This window comes from Coregonus lavaretus (genome assembly GCF_964263955.1).
Source record: "Coregonus lavaretus genome assembly, chromosome: 31".
In the NCBI taxonomy this organism is placed as follows: Eukaryota; Metazoa; Chordata; class Actinopteri; order Salmoniformes; family Salmonidae; genus Coregonus; species Coregonus lavaretus.
This window is the reverse complement of record NC_140018.1, coordinates 33425726-33441978: the sequence shown is the minus strand read 5'-3', so window position 1 is coordinate 33441978 and position 16253 is coordinate 33425726. Positions and strand designations below refer to the sequence as shown.

Below are 16253 nucleotides of genomic sequence, written 5' to 3'. Positions count from 1 at the left end.
CAACATACTTATCATACATACATTTTGCATATAATAAATTTAGCTTGGATTGAAGATCTCTTGATTCTTATTCCAATACCAGATTTGAATTACGCAATTTCTAACAGTAGCTAGCAAGATAGGGACATATTGTCCTCTCCTGGGTAGTCACGATAACCACGATGAAGGATCCTCTCGAGTAGTCGACTACGTTGATCAGTTGGTGAAACAAGGATTTTCGGATTTCCGCAAGCGAGCTGCATTGTACGTCACTAGCCAAGCTAACTTGCTAGCCTAATTAACATCAGATAGCCAGCTCAGCTGTCAAACTAACGTACGGTAGCGTCGCGATGGATTCGGAAGAAACAACCCCTTTACCCACGTTGCCTTAGTTTGTTTTGGTACCCAGTGCTTGAAAAATAATCTACATGTGCTTTTGAGGTATCATAATAAATCTGCGGGAGTCAGATAGGCAAATTGAATGGAGAAATCGAGTGGGAAATTGCGCTCACTTGTCAGTAAACTTGTGGAATGTTTTAGTTCTATCCAACAAAGACGTGATAAACCCGAATCAGAATGTATATTGTGATGCAATAATCATATTTTATTCAGCGTTCTGGTTCCATGTCCTTGCTCTTTTAGTTTTGACATCGTCTGCCCAGATTTTCATATTTGCCTCCACGATCAACACATCCTTCGAATTGCTCCAGCCTTGGATTTTCTAACGTGTCGGCTTCATCTGCTCATGCTCGAGCAGAACCAGCCAGCCCAACATGGCTGTACATGTTTCTTATGTAACGTTATACATTTAAATTTTATGTATTCATAATTTCATACCCAAAGCCGCAGTCGAAAGGAGATTCTCCGACTTCAAAAGATGTGCAGACGAAGAATGTAGTAGTAAGTACTTGGCGCTAAACTCACGCGAACTTTCAGGATGCTTCCATCGTTCAATTCACTATCCCCCACCTCATCCCTAGCTAGTTTGACAGGCGTTATCATTGACCGGTTGCCATTTCAAAGGGATGAACTCGGCTAACCTAACTGTCGTTAGTAGTAAATACCAATAAATAATAACCTAAGCTTGCTTGGTTGTAGCCGAAGCGAACCCTCTGCCTGTGTTGGCTACTGCCTGGCTAGTCGCCCAATTCTGGAAGTAGAGCAACGTACGCTAACGTTAGCTCAACTATGTGTTTCTGTACTAACTAACGTTTTTTCTGTACTAACTAACGAGATTTGGTTTGCATAATAAGCTGTATTTATGAAATGCCCAAGAAGTACAACAAAGTAAATAGTAGTCTGTTGACAGAACAAATACACATCCTGACAATGCCAGTGAGATTGCAATGCATGAAAATGTACTCACTGTTTGAACCTCTGAATGTTTCAAAAGATGGGGAAATGTCTGATGCAGAGGAAGAGAAGACATTCCTGCACTCTGTGGAGGACACAGACAAGGATAACCTCACTGTGACAGAGACGGGTGAAGAGACTAACACACCTGAGAAGCCTGCCCATGATGAAGGTCACAAGAGACCAGATATGGACATTGAGGAGGATGGCAGGTACTTTAACAGAAACAAAGACAATCAGCTGAGCTCTAAAACTCCAGAAGAAATCCAGAGGGGCCCTCAAACTATTTTGGAAAACATCTTGGACATGGGACTTAGTGTAGACATGGATCACCCTCCCTCAGGTAGGTGTTCATTAAACTTTCCCTACTTTTGAGATTGTGGTGAGATGTAAACTGTGTATGCATTAACCTAATTTGCTTGTGCTGTATTTCCAGGATCTCTGGAGTCACCTCCTGTCACTGATTTCCATGAAGAGGAGCAGAGTGGTTCATCATTCGTATCAGTGCTAATTTTATCTGGTAGTCTCGTCACCCTGTTTTATGAGTACCTTGGAATATATGGTGTTATGGTAAGTTACTTCATGTATTTCTCTCTTATGAATGGTCTTGCCTTCCTATTGTAATTGACTAACTGCCTGCATTTAGTGCTTAGGACTCAAGGATTCATACTTATTTTATGTAGCCTAATTATAATAATATAATAATAATATAATTATTGCTGGGACAATGCATGTATTTGTTTTGTTTTTTCAGGGGGGCTTTTTGCTTAAAATTCAACATATTTTGGGTTCTACAGAGGTGCGTTCAGTTGAACGTTTGCTACGTTGCGGAACGGTTTGTACTAAACGACACTTTCCACAAAACGTTATTGTATGTTCTTGAACAGACAGGTACGTTTGCTTCAGTTTGATGAGTGTGAAGAGGTGTGGCTTGAAGCAATGATGCCGCGTTCAAAGCTACTGAGAACTCGTGCCGCGTTCAAAACAACTGGGAAGTCGTAACTGGGAACTCGGAAAAATCAGACTTCAGTGCGTTCAAAACAACTGGGAAATCGAAAGAAAAAAAAAACGAGCTCCGACTGGGAAAAATCGATTTGAACGGTCATCCAACTCGGAATTCCAAGTTGGGAGCTCGAGCCTCTTTCTAGAGCTTCGACTTTCCGACCTGAAAATCACTGATGGTATGATTCGACCCAGTTGTCTTGAAAGCATCATGAGTGTGGTATTTAAAGGGCAGTGGCCATGTTGACAGCGTTCCCCAACCCAACCCTTCCCCGTTTGTCAACTGGTCGTTGAGTACGGCACCGTTTCCGTTCAATTAAAAGTTCCAGAACGTCAAAACATACTGAATGCAGCCCGGGTTCATTGATCCGTCCCCCTTTTTTTGTTGACGTGTTCTAGTGAAGTGTAGGCTGAAGTTCAGTGTCCACAGCCGGTATTTGGCTTATTAAATGGGGTATAAATGACACCGTCGCTCGTGTTATACGGCTTTGTCAATTTGGCGTAGAAAGTAATCGCGTTCAAAACTCTAAAAGGAGGCTAGTAGACAGGTTGCTGGAGAAGCAGAGCCAGCATTGGCAAGTTAACGTTAGCTAACTAGCAAGTTTATTAGGTAGTGTGAGAGATTTATTATTTTTATAATTGATGGGATGACTAACTTAGAAAGAATGCATTCTAGACTGGGCTAATGTAGGTTGTGTCACCTGGCAAGCTGTGATTGATGTGAAGAGCTGTTTTAGGAGTTAAGATAAGATAATAATTTGTGTCTCCAAATACTAGACAATACTGGTTCTTTGTGATCTGTGAACCTTCCTTGGACGTAGGAATGGTGTCATGGGGAGCTGGCTCTTCTCACCAGGACAGGTTGTTATGATAAGGACTTATGCCTGGCAACAGGGGTGCGTCAACGGATAAGCTGAGTAAGTCTAAACCACGCTCAAGTCTCTACTCTGATTGGCCAGCAGAGAGGTGGGAAACTCTCTCTCTGTCAGAGTATTTGAGGAAGAACATGTAAACAATGGATTTAGTTCTCTGTCTGCCCTGCGAGGTATTTCAGTGAGCCCGTATACGAACCAACATACTTATCATACATACATTTTGCATATAATAAATTTAGCTTGGATTGAAGATCTCTTGATTCTTATTCCAATACCAGATTTGAATTACGCAATTTCTAACAGTAGCTAGCAAGATAGGGACATATTGTCCTCTCCTGGGTAGTCACGATAACCACGATGAAGGATCCTCTCGAGTAGTCGACTACGTTGATCAGTTGGTGAAACAAGGATTTTCGGATTTCCGCAAGCGAGCTGCATTGTACGTCACTAGCCAAGCTAACTTGCTAGCCTAGTTAACATCAGATAGCCAGCTCAGCTGTCAAACTAACGTACGGTAGCGTCGCGATGGATTCGGAAGAAACAACCCCTTTACCCACGTTGCCTTAGTTTGTTTTGGTACCCAGTGCTTGAAAAATAATCTACATGTGCTTTTGAGGTATCATAATAAATCTGCGGGAGTCAGATAGGCAAATTGAATGGAGAAATTGAGTGGGAAATTGCGCTCACTTGTCAGTAAACTTGTGGAATGTTTTAGTTCTATCCAACAAAGACGTGATAAACCCGAATCAGAATGTATATTGTGATGCAATAATGATATTTTATTCAGCGTTCTGGTTCCATGTCCTTGCTCTTTTAGTTTTGACATCGTCTGCCCAGATTTTCATATTTGCCTCCACGATCAACACATCCTTCGAATTGCTCCAGCCTTGGAATTTCTAACGTGTCGGCTTCATCTGCTCATGCTCGAGCAGAACCAGCCAGCCCAACATGGCTGTACATGTTTCTTATGTAACGTTATACATTTTAATTTCATGTATTCATAATTTCATACCCAAAGCCGCAGTCGAAAGGAGATTCTCCGACTTCAAAAGATGTGCAGACGAAGAATGCAGTAGTAAGTACTTGGCGCTAAACTCACGCGAACTTTCAGGATGCTTCCATCGTTCAATTCACTATCCCCCACCTCATCCCTAGCTAGTTTAACAGGCGTTATCGTTGACCGGTTGCCATTTCAAAGGGATGAACTCGGCTAACCTAACTGTCGTTGGTAGTAAATACCAATAAATAATAACCTAAGCTTGCTTGGTTGTAGCCGAAGCGAAGCCTCTGCCTGGAAGTAGAGCAACGTACGCTAACGTTAGCTCAACTATGTGTTTCTGTACTAACCAAAGCCACACAAGGGCTCATAGTCAATGTTCACAAGTTTGGAGTAGCTAACTAGCTACATAACATAACTTGCCAGTTGATCTGGCAGTCTTCTTAGTTAGCTAGCTAGCTACATTAGCCTACCATACACACAATAGAGATGTGTTAGCTTGATTGTAATCAACTAGCTAACTTACTTACTAAACGGACCATAAAGATATCATACTTCTGTGTTGGCTTAGGAAGCAAATTGCAAGATGGTGTATAGGCATGGTTAGCTATATAGCTAGCTATTGTTGACATAAGACTGTCATGTCATTAACCCCTCTGCTTGCAAGTTCTTTTCTTTTTGCATCTACCTTATCAAGTTAAAAACAATATTCTATTTACCCTTGATGCTTTCCCTTTCCCTTGATACCCTTCATCTGCTCATGCTCGAGCAGAACCAGCCAGCCCAACATGGCTGTACATGTTTCTTATGTAACGTTATACATTTTAATTTTATGTATTCATAATTTCATACCCAAAGCCGCAGTCGAAAGGAGATTCTCCGACTTCAAAAGATGTGCAGACGAAGAATGTAGTAGTAAGTACTTGGGGCTAAACTCACGCGAACTTTCAGGATGCTTCCATCGTTCAATTCACTATCCCCCACCTCATCCCTAGCTAGTTTGACAGGCGTTATCATTGACCGGTTGCCATTTCAAAGGGATGAACTCGGCTAACCTAACTGTCGTTAGTAGTAAATACCAATAAATAATAACCTAAGCTTGCTTGGTTGTAGCCGAAGCGAACCCTCTGCCTGTGTTGGCTACTGCCTGGCTAGTCGCCCAATTCTGGAAGTAGAGCAACGTACGCTAACGTTAGCTCAACTATGTGTTTCTGTACTAACTAACGTTTTTTCTGTACTAACTAACGAGATTTGGTTTGCATAATAAGCTGTATTTATGAAATGCCCAAGAAGTACAACAAAGTAAATAGTAGTCTGTTGACAGAACAAATACACATCCTGACAATGCCAGTGAGATTGCAATGCATGAAAATGAACTCACTGTTTGAACCTCTGAATGTTTCAAAAGATGGGGAAATGTCTGATGCAGAGGAAGAGAAGACATTCCTGCACTCTGTGGAGGACACAGACAAGGATAACCTCACTGTGACAGAGACGGGTGAAGAGACTAACACACCTGAGAAGCCTGCCCATGATGAAGGTCACAAGAGACCAGATATGGACATTGAGGAGGATGGCAGGTACTTTAACAGAAACAAAGACAATCAGCTGAGCTCTAAAACTCCAGAAGAAATCCAGAGGGGCCCTCAAACTATTTTGGAAAACATCTTGGACATGGGACTTAGTGTAGACATGGATCACCCTCCCTCAGGTAGGTGTTCATTAAACTTTCCCTACTTTTGAGATTGTGGTGAGATGTAAACTGTGTATGCATTAACCTAATTTGCTTGTGCTGTATTTCCAGGATCTCTGGAGTCACCTCCTGTCACTGATTTCCATGAAGAGGAGCAGAGTGGTTCATCATTCGTATCAGTGCTAATTTTATCTGGTAGTCTCGTCACCCTGTTTTATGAGTACCTTGGAATATATGGTGTTATGGTAAGTTACTTCATGTATTTCTCTCTTATGAATGGTCTTGCCTTCCTATTGTAATTGACTAACTGCCTGCATTTAGTGCTTAGGACTCAAGGATTCATACTTATTTTATGTAGCCTAATTATTGCTGGGACAATGCATGTATTTGTTTTGTTTTTTCAGGGGGGCTTTTTGCTTAAAATTCAACATATTTTGGGTTCTACAGAGGTGCGTTCAGTTGAACGTTTGCTACGTTGCGGAACGGTTTGTACTAAACGACACTTTCCACAAAACGTTATTGTATGTTCTTGAACAGACAGGTACGTTTGCTCCAGTTTGATGAGTGTGAAGAGGTGTGGCTTGAAGCAATGATGCCGCGTTCAAAGCTACTGAGAACTCGTGCCGCGTTCAAAACAACTGGGAAGTCGTAACTGGGAACTCGGAAAAATCAGACTTCAGTGCGTTCAAAACAACTGGGAAATCGAAAGAAAAAAAAAAACGAGCTCCGACTGGGAAAAATCGATTTGAACGGTCATCCAACTCGGAATTCCAAGTTGGGAGCTCGAGCCTCTTTCTAGAGCTTCGACTTTCCGACCTGAAAATCACTGATGGTATGATTCGACCCAGTTGTCTTGAAAGCATCATGAGTGTGGTATTTAAAGGGCAGTGGCCATGTTGACAGCGTTCCCCAACCCTTCCCCGTTTGTCAACTGGTCGTTGAGTACGGCACCGTTTCCGTTCAATTAAAAGTTCCAGAACGTTAAAACATACTGAATGCAGCCCGGGTTCATTGATCCGTCCCCCTTTTTTTGTTGACATGTTCTAGTGAAGTGTAGGCTGAAGTTCAGTGTCCACAGCCGGTATTTGGCTTATTAAATGGGGTATAAATGACACCGTCGCTCGTGTTATACGGCTTTGTCAATTTGGCGTAGAAAGTAATCGCGTTCAAAACTCTAAAAGGAGGCTAGTAGACAGGTTGCTGGAGAAGCAGAGCCAGCATTGGCAAGTTAACGTTAGCTAACTAGCAAGTTTATTAGGTAGTGTGAGAGATTTATTATTTTTATAATTGATGGGATGACTAACTTAGAAAGAATGCATTCTAGACAGGGCTAATGTAGGTTGTGTCACCTGGCAAGCTGTGATTGATGTGAAGAGCTGTTTTAGGAGTTAAGATAAGATAATAATTTGTGTCTCCAAATACTAGACAATACTGGTTCTTTGTGATCTGTGAACCTTCCTTGGACGTAGGAATGGTGTCTAGGGGAGCTGGCTCTTCTCACCAGGACAGGTTGTTATGATAAGGACTTATGCCTGGCAACAGGGGTGCGTCAACGGATAAGCTGAGTAAGTCTAAACCACGCTCAAGTCTCTACTCTGATTGGCCAGCAGAGAGGTGGGAAACTCTCTCTCTGTCAGAGTATTTGAGGTAGAACATGTAAACAATGGATTTAGTTCTCTGTCTGCCCTGCGAGGTATTTCAGTGAGCCCGTATACGAACCAACATACTTATCATACATACATTTTGCATATAATAAATTTAGCTTGGATTGAAGATCTCTTGATTCTTATTCCAATACCAGATTTGAATTACGCAATTTCTAACAGTAGCTAGCAAGATAGGGACATATTGTCCTCTCCTGGGTAGTCACGATAACCACGATGAAGGATCCTCTCGAGTAGTCGACTACGTTGATCAGTTGGTGAAACAAGGATTTTCGGATTTCCGCAAGCGAGCTGCATTGTACGTCACTAGCCAAGCTAACTTGCTAGCCTAGTTAACATCAGATAGCCAGCTCAGCTGTCAAACTAACGTACGGTAGCGTCGCGATGGATTCGGAAGAAACAACCCCTTTACCCACGTTGCCTTAGTTTGTTTTGGTACCCAGTGCTTGAAAAATAATCTACATGTGCTTTTGAGGTATCATAATAAATCTGCGGGAGTCAGATAGGCAAATTGAATGGAGAAATCGAGTGGGAAATTGCGCTCACTTGTCAGTAAACTTGTGGAATGTTTTAGTTCTATCCAACAAAGACGTGATAAACCCGAATCAGAATGTATATTGTGATGCAATAATGATATTTTATTCAGCGTTCTGGTTCCATGTCCTTGCTCTTTTAGTTTTGACATCGTCTGCCCAGATTTTCATATTTGCCTCCACGATCAACACATCCTTCGAATTGCTCCAGCCTTGGAATTTCTAACGTGTCGGCTTCATCTGCTCATGCTCGAGCAGAACCAGCCAGCCCAACATGGCTGTACATGTTTCTTATGTAACGTTATACATTTTAATTTCATGTATTCATAATTTCATACCCAAAGCCGCAGTCGAAAGGAGATTCTCCGACTTCAAAAGATGTGCAGACGAAGAATGCAGTAGTAAGTACTTGGCGCTAAACTCACGCGAACTTTCAGGATGCTTCCATCGTTCAATTCACTATCCCCCACCTCATCCCTAGCTAGTTTGACAGGCGTTATCATTGACCGGTTGCCATTTCAAAGGGATGAACTCGGCTAACCTAACTGTCGTTAGTAGTAAATACCAATAAATAATAACCTAAGCTTGCTTGGTTGTAGCCGAAGCGAACCCTCTGCCTGTGTTGGCTAGTCGCCCAATTCTGGAAGTAGAGCAACGTACGCTAACGTTAGCTCAACTATGTGTTTCTGTACTAACTAACGTTTTTTCTGTACTAACTAACGAGATTTGGTTTGCATAATAAGCTGTATTTATGAAATGCCCAAGAAGTACAACAAAGTAAATAGTAGTCTGTTGACAGAACAAATACACATCCTGACAATGCCAGTGAGATTGCAATGCATGAAAATGTACTCACTGTTTGAACCTCTGAATGTTTCAAAAGATGGGGAAATGTCTGATGCAGAGGAAGAGAAGACATTCCTGCACTCTGTGGAGGACACAGACAAGGATAACCTCACTGTGACAGAGACGGGTGAAGAGACTAACACACCTGAGAAGCCTGCCCATGATGAAGGTCACAAGAGACCAGATATGGACATTGAGGAGGATGGCAGGTACTTTAACAGAAACAAAGACAATCAGCTGAGCTCTAAAACTCCAGAAGAAATCCAGAGGGGCCCTCAAACTATTTTGGAAAACATCTTGGACATGGGACTTAGTGTAGACATGGATCACCCTCCCTCAGGTAGGTGTTCATTAAACTTTCCCTACTTTTGAGATTATGGTGAGATGTAAACTGTGTATGCATTAACCTAATTTGCTTGTGCTGTATTTCCAGGATCTCTGGAGTCACCTCCTGTCACTGATTTCCATGAAGAGGAGCAGAGTGGTTCATCATTCGTATCAGTGCTAATTTTATCTGGTAGTCTCGTCACCCTGTTTTATGAGTACCTTGGAATATATGGTGTTATGGTAAGTTACTTCATGTATTTCTCTCTTATGAATGGTCTTGCCTTCCTATTGTAATTGACTAACTGCCTGCATTTAGTGCTTAGGACTCAAGGATTCATACTTATTTTATGTAGCCTAATTATAATAATATAATAATAATATAATTATTGCTGGGACAATGCATGTATTTGTTTTGTTTTTTCAGGGGGGCTTTTTGCTTAAAATTCAACATATTTTGGGTTCTACAGAGGTGCGTTCAGTTGAACGTTTGCTACGTTGCGGAACGGTTTGTACTAAACGACACTTTCCACAAAACGTTATTGTATGTTCTTGAACAGACAGGTACGTTTGCTCCAGTTTGATGAGTGTGAAGAGGTGTTGCTTGAAGCAATGATGCCGCGTTCAAAGCTACTGAGAACTCGTGCCGCGTTCAAAACAACTGGGAAGTCGTAACTGGGAACTCGGAAAAATCAGACTTCAGTGCGTTCAAAACAACTGGGAAATCGAAAGAAAAAAAAAACGAGCTCCGACTGGGAAAAATCGATTTGAACGGTCATCCAACTCGGAATTCCAAGTTGGGAGCTCGAGCCTCTTTCTAGAGCTTCGACTTTCCGACCTGAAAATCACTGATGGTATGATTCGACCCAGTTGTCTTGAAAGCATCATGAGTGTGGTATTTAAAGGGCAGTGGCCATGCTGACAGCGTTCCCCAACCCAACCCTTCCCCGTTTGTCAACTGGTCGTTGAGTACGGCACCGTTTCCGTTCAATTAAAAGTTCCAGAACGTCAAAACATACTGAATGCAGCCCGGGTTCATTGATCCGTCCCCCTTTTTTTGTTGACGTGTTCTAGTGAAGTGTAGGCTGAAGTTCAGTGTCCACAGCCGGTATTTGGCTTATTAAATGGGGTATAAATGACACCGTCGCTCGTGTTATACGGCTTTGTCAATTTGGCGTAGAAAGTAATCGCGTTCAAAACTCTAAAAGGAGGCTAGTAGACAGGTTGCTGGAGAAGCAGAGCCAGCATTGGCAAGCTAACGTTAGCTAACTAGCAAGTTTATTAGGTAGTGTGAGAGATTTATTATTTTTATAATTGATGGGATGACTAACTTAGAAAGAATGCATTCTAGACTGGGCTAATGTAGGTTGTGTCACCTGGCAAGCTGTGATTGATGTGAAGAGCTGTTTTAGGAGTTAAGATAAGATAATAATTTGTGTCTCCAAATACTAGACAATACTGGTTCTTTGTGATCTGTGAACCTTCCTTGGACGTAGGAATGGTGTCTAGGGGAGCTGGCTCTTCTCACCAGGACAGGTTGTTATGATAAGGACTTATGCCTGGCAACAGGGGTGCGTCAACGGATAGGCTGAGTAAGTCTAAACCACGCTCAGGTCTCTACTCTGATTGGCCAGCAGAGAGGTGGGAAACTCTCTCTCTGTCAGAGTATTTGAGGAAGAACATGTAAACAATGGATTTAGTTCTCTGTCTGCCCTGCGAGGTATTTCAGTGAGCCCGTATACGAACCAACATACTTATCATACATACATTTTGCATATAATAAATTTAGCTTGGATTGAAGATCTCTTGATTCTTATTCCAATACCAGATTTGAATTACGCAATTTCTAACAGTAGCTAGCAAGATAGGGACATATTGTCCTCTCCTGGGTAGTCACGATAACCACGATGAAGGATCCTCTCGAGTAGTCGACTACGTTGATCAGTTGGTGAAACAAGGATTTTCGGATTTCCGCAAGCGAGCTGCATTGTACGTCACTAGCCAAGCTAACTTGCTAGCCTAGTTAACATCAGATAGCCAGCTCAGCTGTCAAACTAACGTACGGTAGCGTCGCGATGGATTCGGAAGAAACAACCCCTTTACCCACGTTGCCTTAGTTTGTTTTGGTACCCAGTGCTTGAAAAATAATCTACATGTGCTTTTGAGGTATCATAATAAATCTGCGGGAGTCAGATAGGCAAATTGAATGGAGAAATCGAGTGGGAAATTGCGCTCACTTGTCAGTAAACTTGTGGAATGTTTTAGTTCTATCCAACAAAGACGTGATAAACCCGAATCAGAATGTATATTGTGATGCAATAATCATATTTTATTCAGCGTTCTGGTTCCATGTCCTTGCTCTTTTAGTTTTGACATCGTCTGCCCAGATTTTCATATTTGCCTCCACGATCAACACATCCTTCGAATTGCTCCAGCCTTGGATTTTCTAACGTGTCGGCTTCATCTGCTCATGCTCGAGCAGAACCAGCCAGCCCAACATGGCTGTACATGTTTCTTATGTAACGTTATACATTTTAATTTCATGTATTCATAATTTCATACCCAAAGCCGCAGTCGAAAGGAGATTCTCCGACTTCAAAAGATGTGCAGACGAAGAATGCAGTAGTAAGTACTTGGCGCTAAACTCACGCGAACTTTCAGGATGCTTCCATCGTTCAATTCACTATCCCCCACCTCATCCCTAGCTAGTTTGACAGGCGTTATCATTGACCGGTTGCCATTTCAAAGGGATGAACTCGGCTAACCTAACTGTCGTTGGTAGTAAATACCAATAAATAATAACCTAAGCTTGCTTGATTGTAGCCGAAGCGAAGCCTCTGCCTGGAAGTAGAGCAACGTACGCTAACGTTAGCTCAACTACCGTATTTTCCGCACTATAAGGCGCACTTAAAAGCCTTTAATTTTCTCAAAAAACGACAGTGCGCCTTATAATCCGGAGCGCCTTATATATGGATCAATTGGTTAATTGGTTGATCCATACTGGTTGTACACGGCGCTCAAGGTGCTCTGTCAAAATGTTTCAGTATGAAAAAACAATAAAAACATTTTAATAATAATGAAATGTTTCAGTACGACTGGTAAACTACAAAGCCGCACCACTTGCAGCATTACGGTAGCCAGTACACACCGGTATTGTGCTTACTCACAGTCCCACACCACGTGTGTGTGTATAAAGACCCCAAAATGGCACCTTTCAAGAGACACGCTTACGACGCAGAGTTCAAGCTCAAGGCTGTCGGTCATGCAGTAGCATATGGGAATAGAGCAGCAGCGAGAGAATTCAACATTAATGAATCAATGGTACGGAAGTGGAGGAAGCAAGAAGATGACCTGCGCCAAGTAAAGAAGACTAAACAGAGTTTCCGCGGGAACAAAGCGAGATGGCCACAGTTAGAGGACAAACTCGAACAGTGGGTTGTTGAACAGAGAGCAGCAAGTAGAAGCGTCTCTACAGTCACTATTCGAATGAAGGCAACAGCGCTAGCACGGGACATGACAATCGATGAATTTCGAGGCGGTCCTTCTTGGTGCTTTCGTTTTATGAAAAGACGTAATCTCTCCATCCGCACACGAACTACCGTCTCGCAGCAACTGCCAAAAGATTACCAAGAAAAGCTGGTCACTTTCCGCGCATACTGCAAAAAGAAGATCACTGAAAAGAAGATCCGGCCAGAGCACATCACCAACATGGACGAGGTTCCACTCACCTTTGATATTCCCGTGAACCGCACTGTGGAGAAAACGGGGACCAGTACGGTGTCTGTACGTACCACAGGGAATGAGAAGTCATCCTTCACTGTAGTTCTCGCCTGCCAGGCTAATGGCCAGAAACTTCCACCCATGATTATTTTCAAGAGGAAGACCTTGCCAGAAGAGAACTTTCCAGCCGGCGTCGTCATCAAAGCTAGCCCGAAGGGATGGATGGATGAGGAAAAGATGAGTGAGTGGCTGAGAGAAATTTACGTCAAGAGACCGGGTGGCTTTTTCCACACAGCTCCGTCCCTATTGATCTACGACTCAATGCGCGCCCATATCACCGATGCTGTCAAAAAACAAGTGAAGCAAACTAATTCGGAGCTTGCCGTCATTCCGGGTGGATTAACTAAAGAACTCCAGCCGCTAGATATTGGTGTCAACAGGGCGTTCAAAGCTAGACTGCGAGCTGCGTGGGAGCAGTGGATGACAGAAGGCGAACACACGTTCACCAAGACGGGGAGACAGCGCCGGGCGACTTACGCCACTATCTGCCAATGGATCGTGGATGCCTGGGCTGATATATCGGTCTCAACTGTGGTCAAAGCTTTCACGAAGGCAGGAATAATCTCTGAACTGCCAGGCAACAGCAGCGACACTGACTCGGATAATGACGAGAGGGAGCCGGGCAGGTTGGATGCCGTAGTCGCCCAACTGTTCAATTCGGACACTGAAGAAGAAGAATTCGAGGGGTTCGTGGATGGGGAATGAACTGAAAAAGTGAGCTTTACGTGTTATATGTAACTGAACAATGTTGAGTTATGCACTAACGTTTGATTTAGTGGTATCAGACTGTTTCTTTTACTACGTGTTTACTGAATCAGGGAAAGGTTCCTCTCCACGTTTGGGAGAAGAGTGAGCAAGGCTGGGAGATATTGTTAATATGCACATTAACGTTTGAACAACATTACCATGGGAGTGAACGGAGTTGTCAGAACGCTTAATAAAGTTTGACTTTATCTGACTGTTTTGTTGACATTCCTTTTAGCACAGCTCCATCTAGTGGATGCATAACGCAACCCCAGTCAATTCATTTGACTACAGTATCTTCTATTCTATGCGCCTTATAATCCGGTGCGCCCTATATATGAAAACAGTTCTAAAATAGGCCATTCATTGAAGGTGCGCCTTATAATCCGGTGCGCCTTATAGTGCGGAAAATACGGTATGTGTTTCTGTACTAACCAAAGCCACACAAGGGCTCATAGTCAATGTTCACAAGTTTGGAGTAGCTAACTAGCTACATAACATAACTTGCCAGTTGATCTGGCAGTCTTCTTAGTTAGCTAGCTAGCTACATTAGCCTACCATACACACAATAGAGATGTGTTAGCTTGATTGTAATCAACTAGCTAACTTACTTACTAAACGGACCATAAAGATATCATACTTCTGTGTTGGCTTAGGAAGCAAATTGCAAGATGGTGTATAGGCATGGTTAGCTATATAGCTAGCTATTGTTGACATAAAAGACTGTCATGTCATTAACCCCTCTGCTTGCAAGTTCTTTTCTTTTTGCATCTACCTTATCAAGTTAAAAACAATATTCTATTTACCCTTGATGCTTTCCCTTTCCCTTGATACCCTTCATCTGCTCATGCCTCGAGCAGAACCAGCCAGCCCAACGTGGCTGTACATGTTTCTTATGTAACGTTATACATTTTAATTTTATGTATTCATAATTTCATACCCAAAGCCGCAGTCGAAAGGAGATTCTCCGACTTCAAAAGATGTGCAGACGAAGAATGTAGTAGTAAGTACTTGGCGCTAAACTCACGCGAACTTTCAGGATGCTTCCATCGTTCAATTCACTATCCCCCACCTCATCCCTAGCTAGTTTGACAGGCGTTATCATTGACCGGTTGCCATTTCAAAGGGATGAACTCGGCTAACCTAACTGTCGTTAGTAGTAAATACCAATAAATAATAACCTAAGCTTGCTTGGTTGTAGCCGAAGCGAACCCTCTGCCTGTGTTGGCTACTGCCTGGCTAGTCGCCCAATTCTGGAAGTAGAGCAACGTACGCTAACGTTAGCTCAACTATGTGTTTCTGTACTAACTAACGTTTTTTCTGTACTAACTAACGAGATTTGGTTTGCATAATAAGCTGTATTTATGAAATGCCCAAGAAGTACAACAAAGTAAATAGTAGTCTGTTGACAGAACAAATACACATCCTGACAATGCCAGTGAGATTGCAATGCATGAAAATGAACTCACTGTTTGAACCTCTGAATGTTTCAAAAGATGGGGAAATGTCTGATGCAGAGGAAGAGAAGACATTCCTGCACTCTGTGGAGGACACAGACAAGGATAACCTCACTGTGACAGAGACGGGTGAAGAGACTAACACACCTGAGAAGCCTGCCCATGATGAAGGTCACAAGAGACCAGATATGGACATTGAGGAGGATGGCAGGTACTTTAACAGAAACAAAGACAATCAGCTGAGCTCTAAAACTCCAGAAGAAATCCAGAGGGGCCCTCAAACTATTTTGGAAAACATCTTGGACATGGGACTTAGTGTAGACATGGATCACCCTCCCTCAGGTAGGTGTTCATTAAACTTTCCCTACTTTTGAGATTGTGGTGAGATGTAAACTGTGTATGCATTAACCTAATTTGCTTGTGCTGTATTTCCAGGATCTCTGGAGTCACCTCCTGTCACTGATTTCCATGAAGAGGAGCAGAGTGGTTCATCATTCGTATCAGTGCTAATTTTATCTGGTAGTCTCGTCACCCTGTTTTATGAGTACCTTGGAATATATGGTGTTATGGTAAGTTACTTCATGTATTTCTCTCTTATGAATGGTCTTGCCTTCCTATTGTAATTGACTAACTGCCTGCATTTAGTGCTTAGGACTCAAGGATTCATACTTATTTTATGTAGCCTAATTATTGCTGGGACAATGCATGTATTTGTTTTGTTTTTTCAGGGGGGCTTTTTGCTTAACATTCAACATATTTTGGGTTCTACAGAGGTGCGTTCAGTTGAACGTTTGCTACGTTGCGGAACGGTTTGTACTAAACGACACTTTCCACAAAACGTTATTGTATGTTCTTGAACAGACAGGTACGTTTGCTCCAGTTTGATGAGTGTGAAGAGGTGTGGCTTGAAGCAATGATGCCGCGTTCAAAGCTACTGAGAACTCGTGCCGCGTTCAAAACAACTGGGAAGTCGTAACTGGGAACTCGGAAAAATCAGACTTCAGTG

The 16253-nt window shown here is 42.5% G+C and overlaps 2 protein-coding genes across 2 annotated transcripts; both read left to right on the top strand.

Annotated features, from left to right (window-relative positions):
* Nucleotides 1-1219: 1219 nt before the first annotated feature.
* LOC311106341 (uncharacterized protein) lies at nucleotides 1220-6592 on the top strand. The gene is made up of 4 exons (XM_084148670.1): nucleotides 1220-1675; nucleotides 1769-1902; nucleotides 5615-5917; nucleotides 6011-6592. Exons 1-3 carry the CDS (start codon nucleotides 1246-1248, stop codon nucleotides 5693-5695), a joined length of 645 nt encoding a protein of 214 aa, XP_084004796.1. The 5' UTR covers nucleotides 1220-1245; the 3' UTR covers nucleotides 5696-5917; nucleotides 6011-6592.
* A 2234-nt stretch (nucleotides 6593-8826) lies between these two features.
* LOC311106343 (uncharacterized protein) lies at nucleotides 8827-15967 on the top strand. Its single transcript, XM_084148671.1, has 4 exons — nucleotides 8827-9282; nucleotides 9376-9509; nucleotides 15287-15589; nucleotides 15683-15967. Exons 1-3 carry the CDS (start codon nucleotides 8853-8855, stop codon nucleotides 15365-15367), a joined length of 645 nt encoding a protein of 214 aa, XP_084004797.1. The 5' UTR covers nucleotides 8827-8852; the 3' UTR covers nucleotides 15368-15589; nucleotides 15683-15967.
* Nucleotides 15968-16253: the final 286 nt, after the last annotated feature.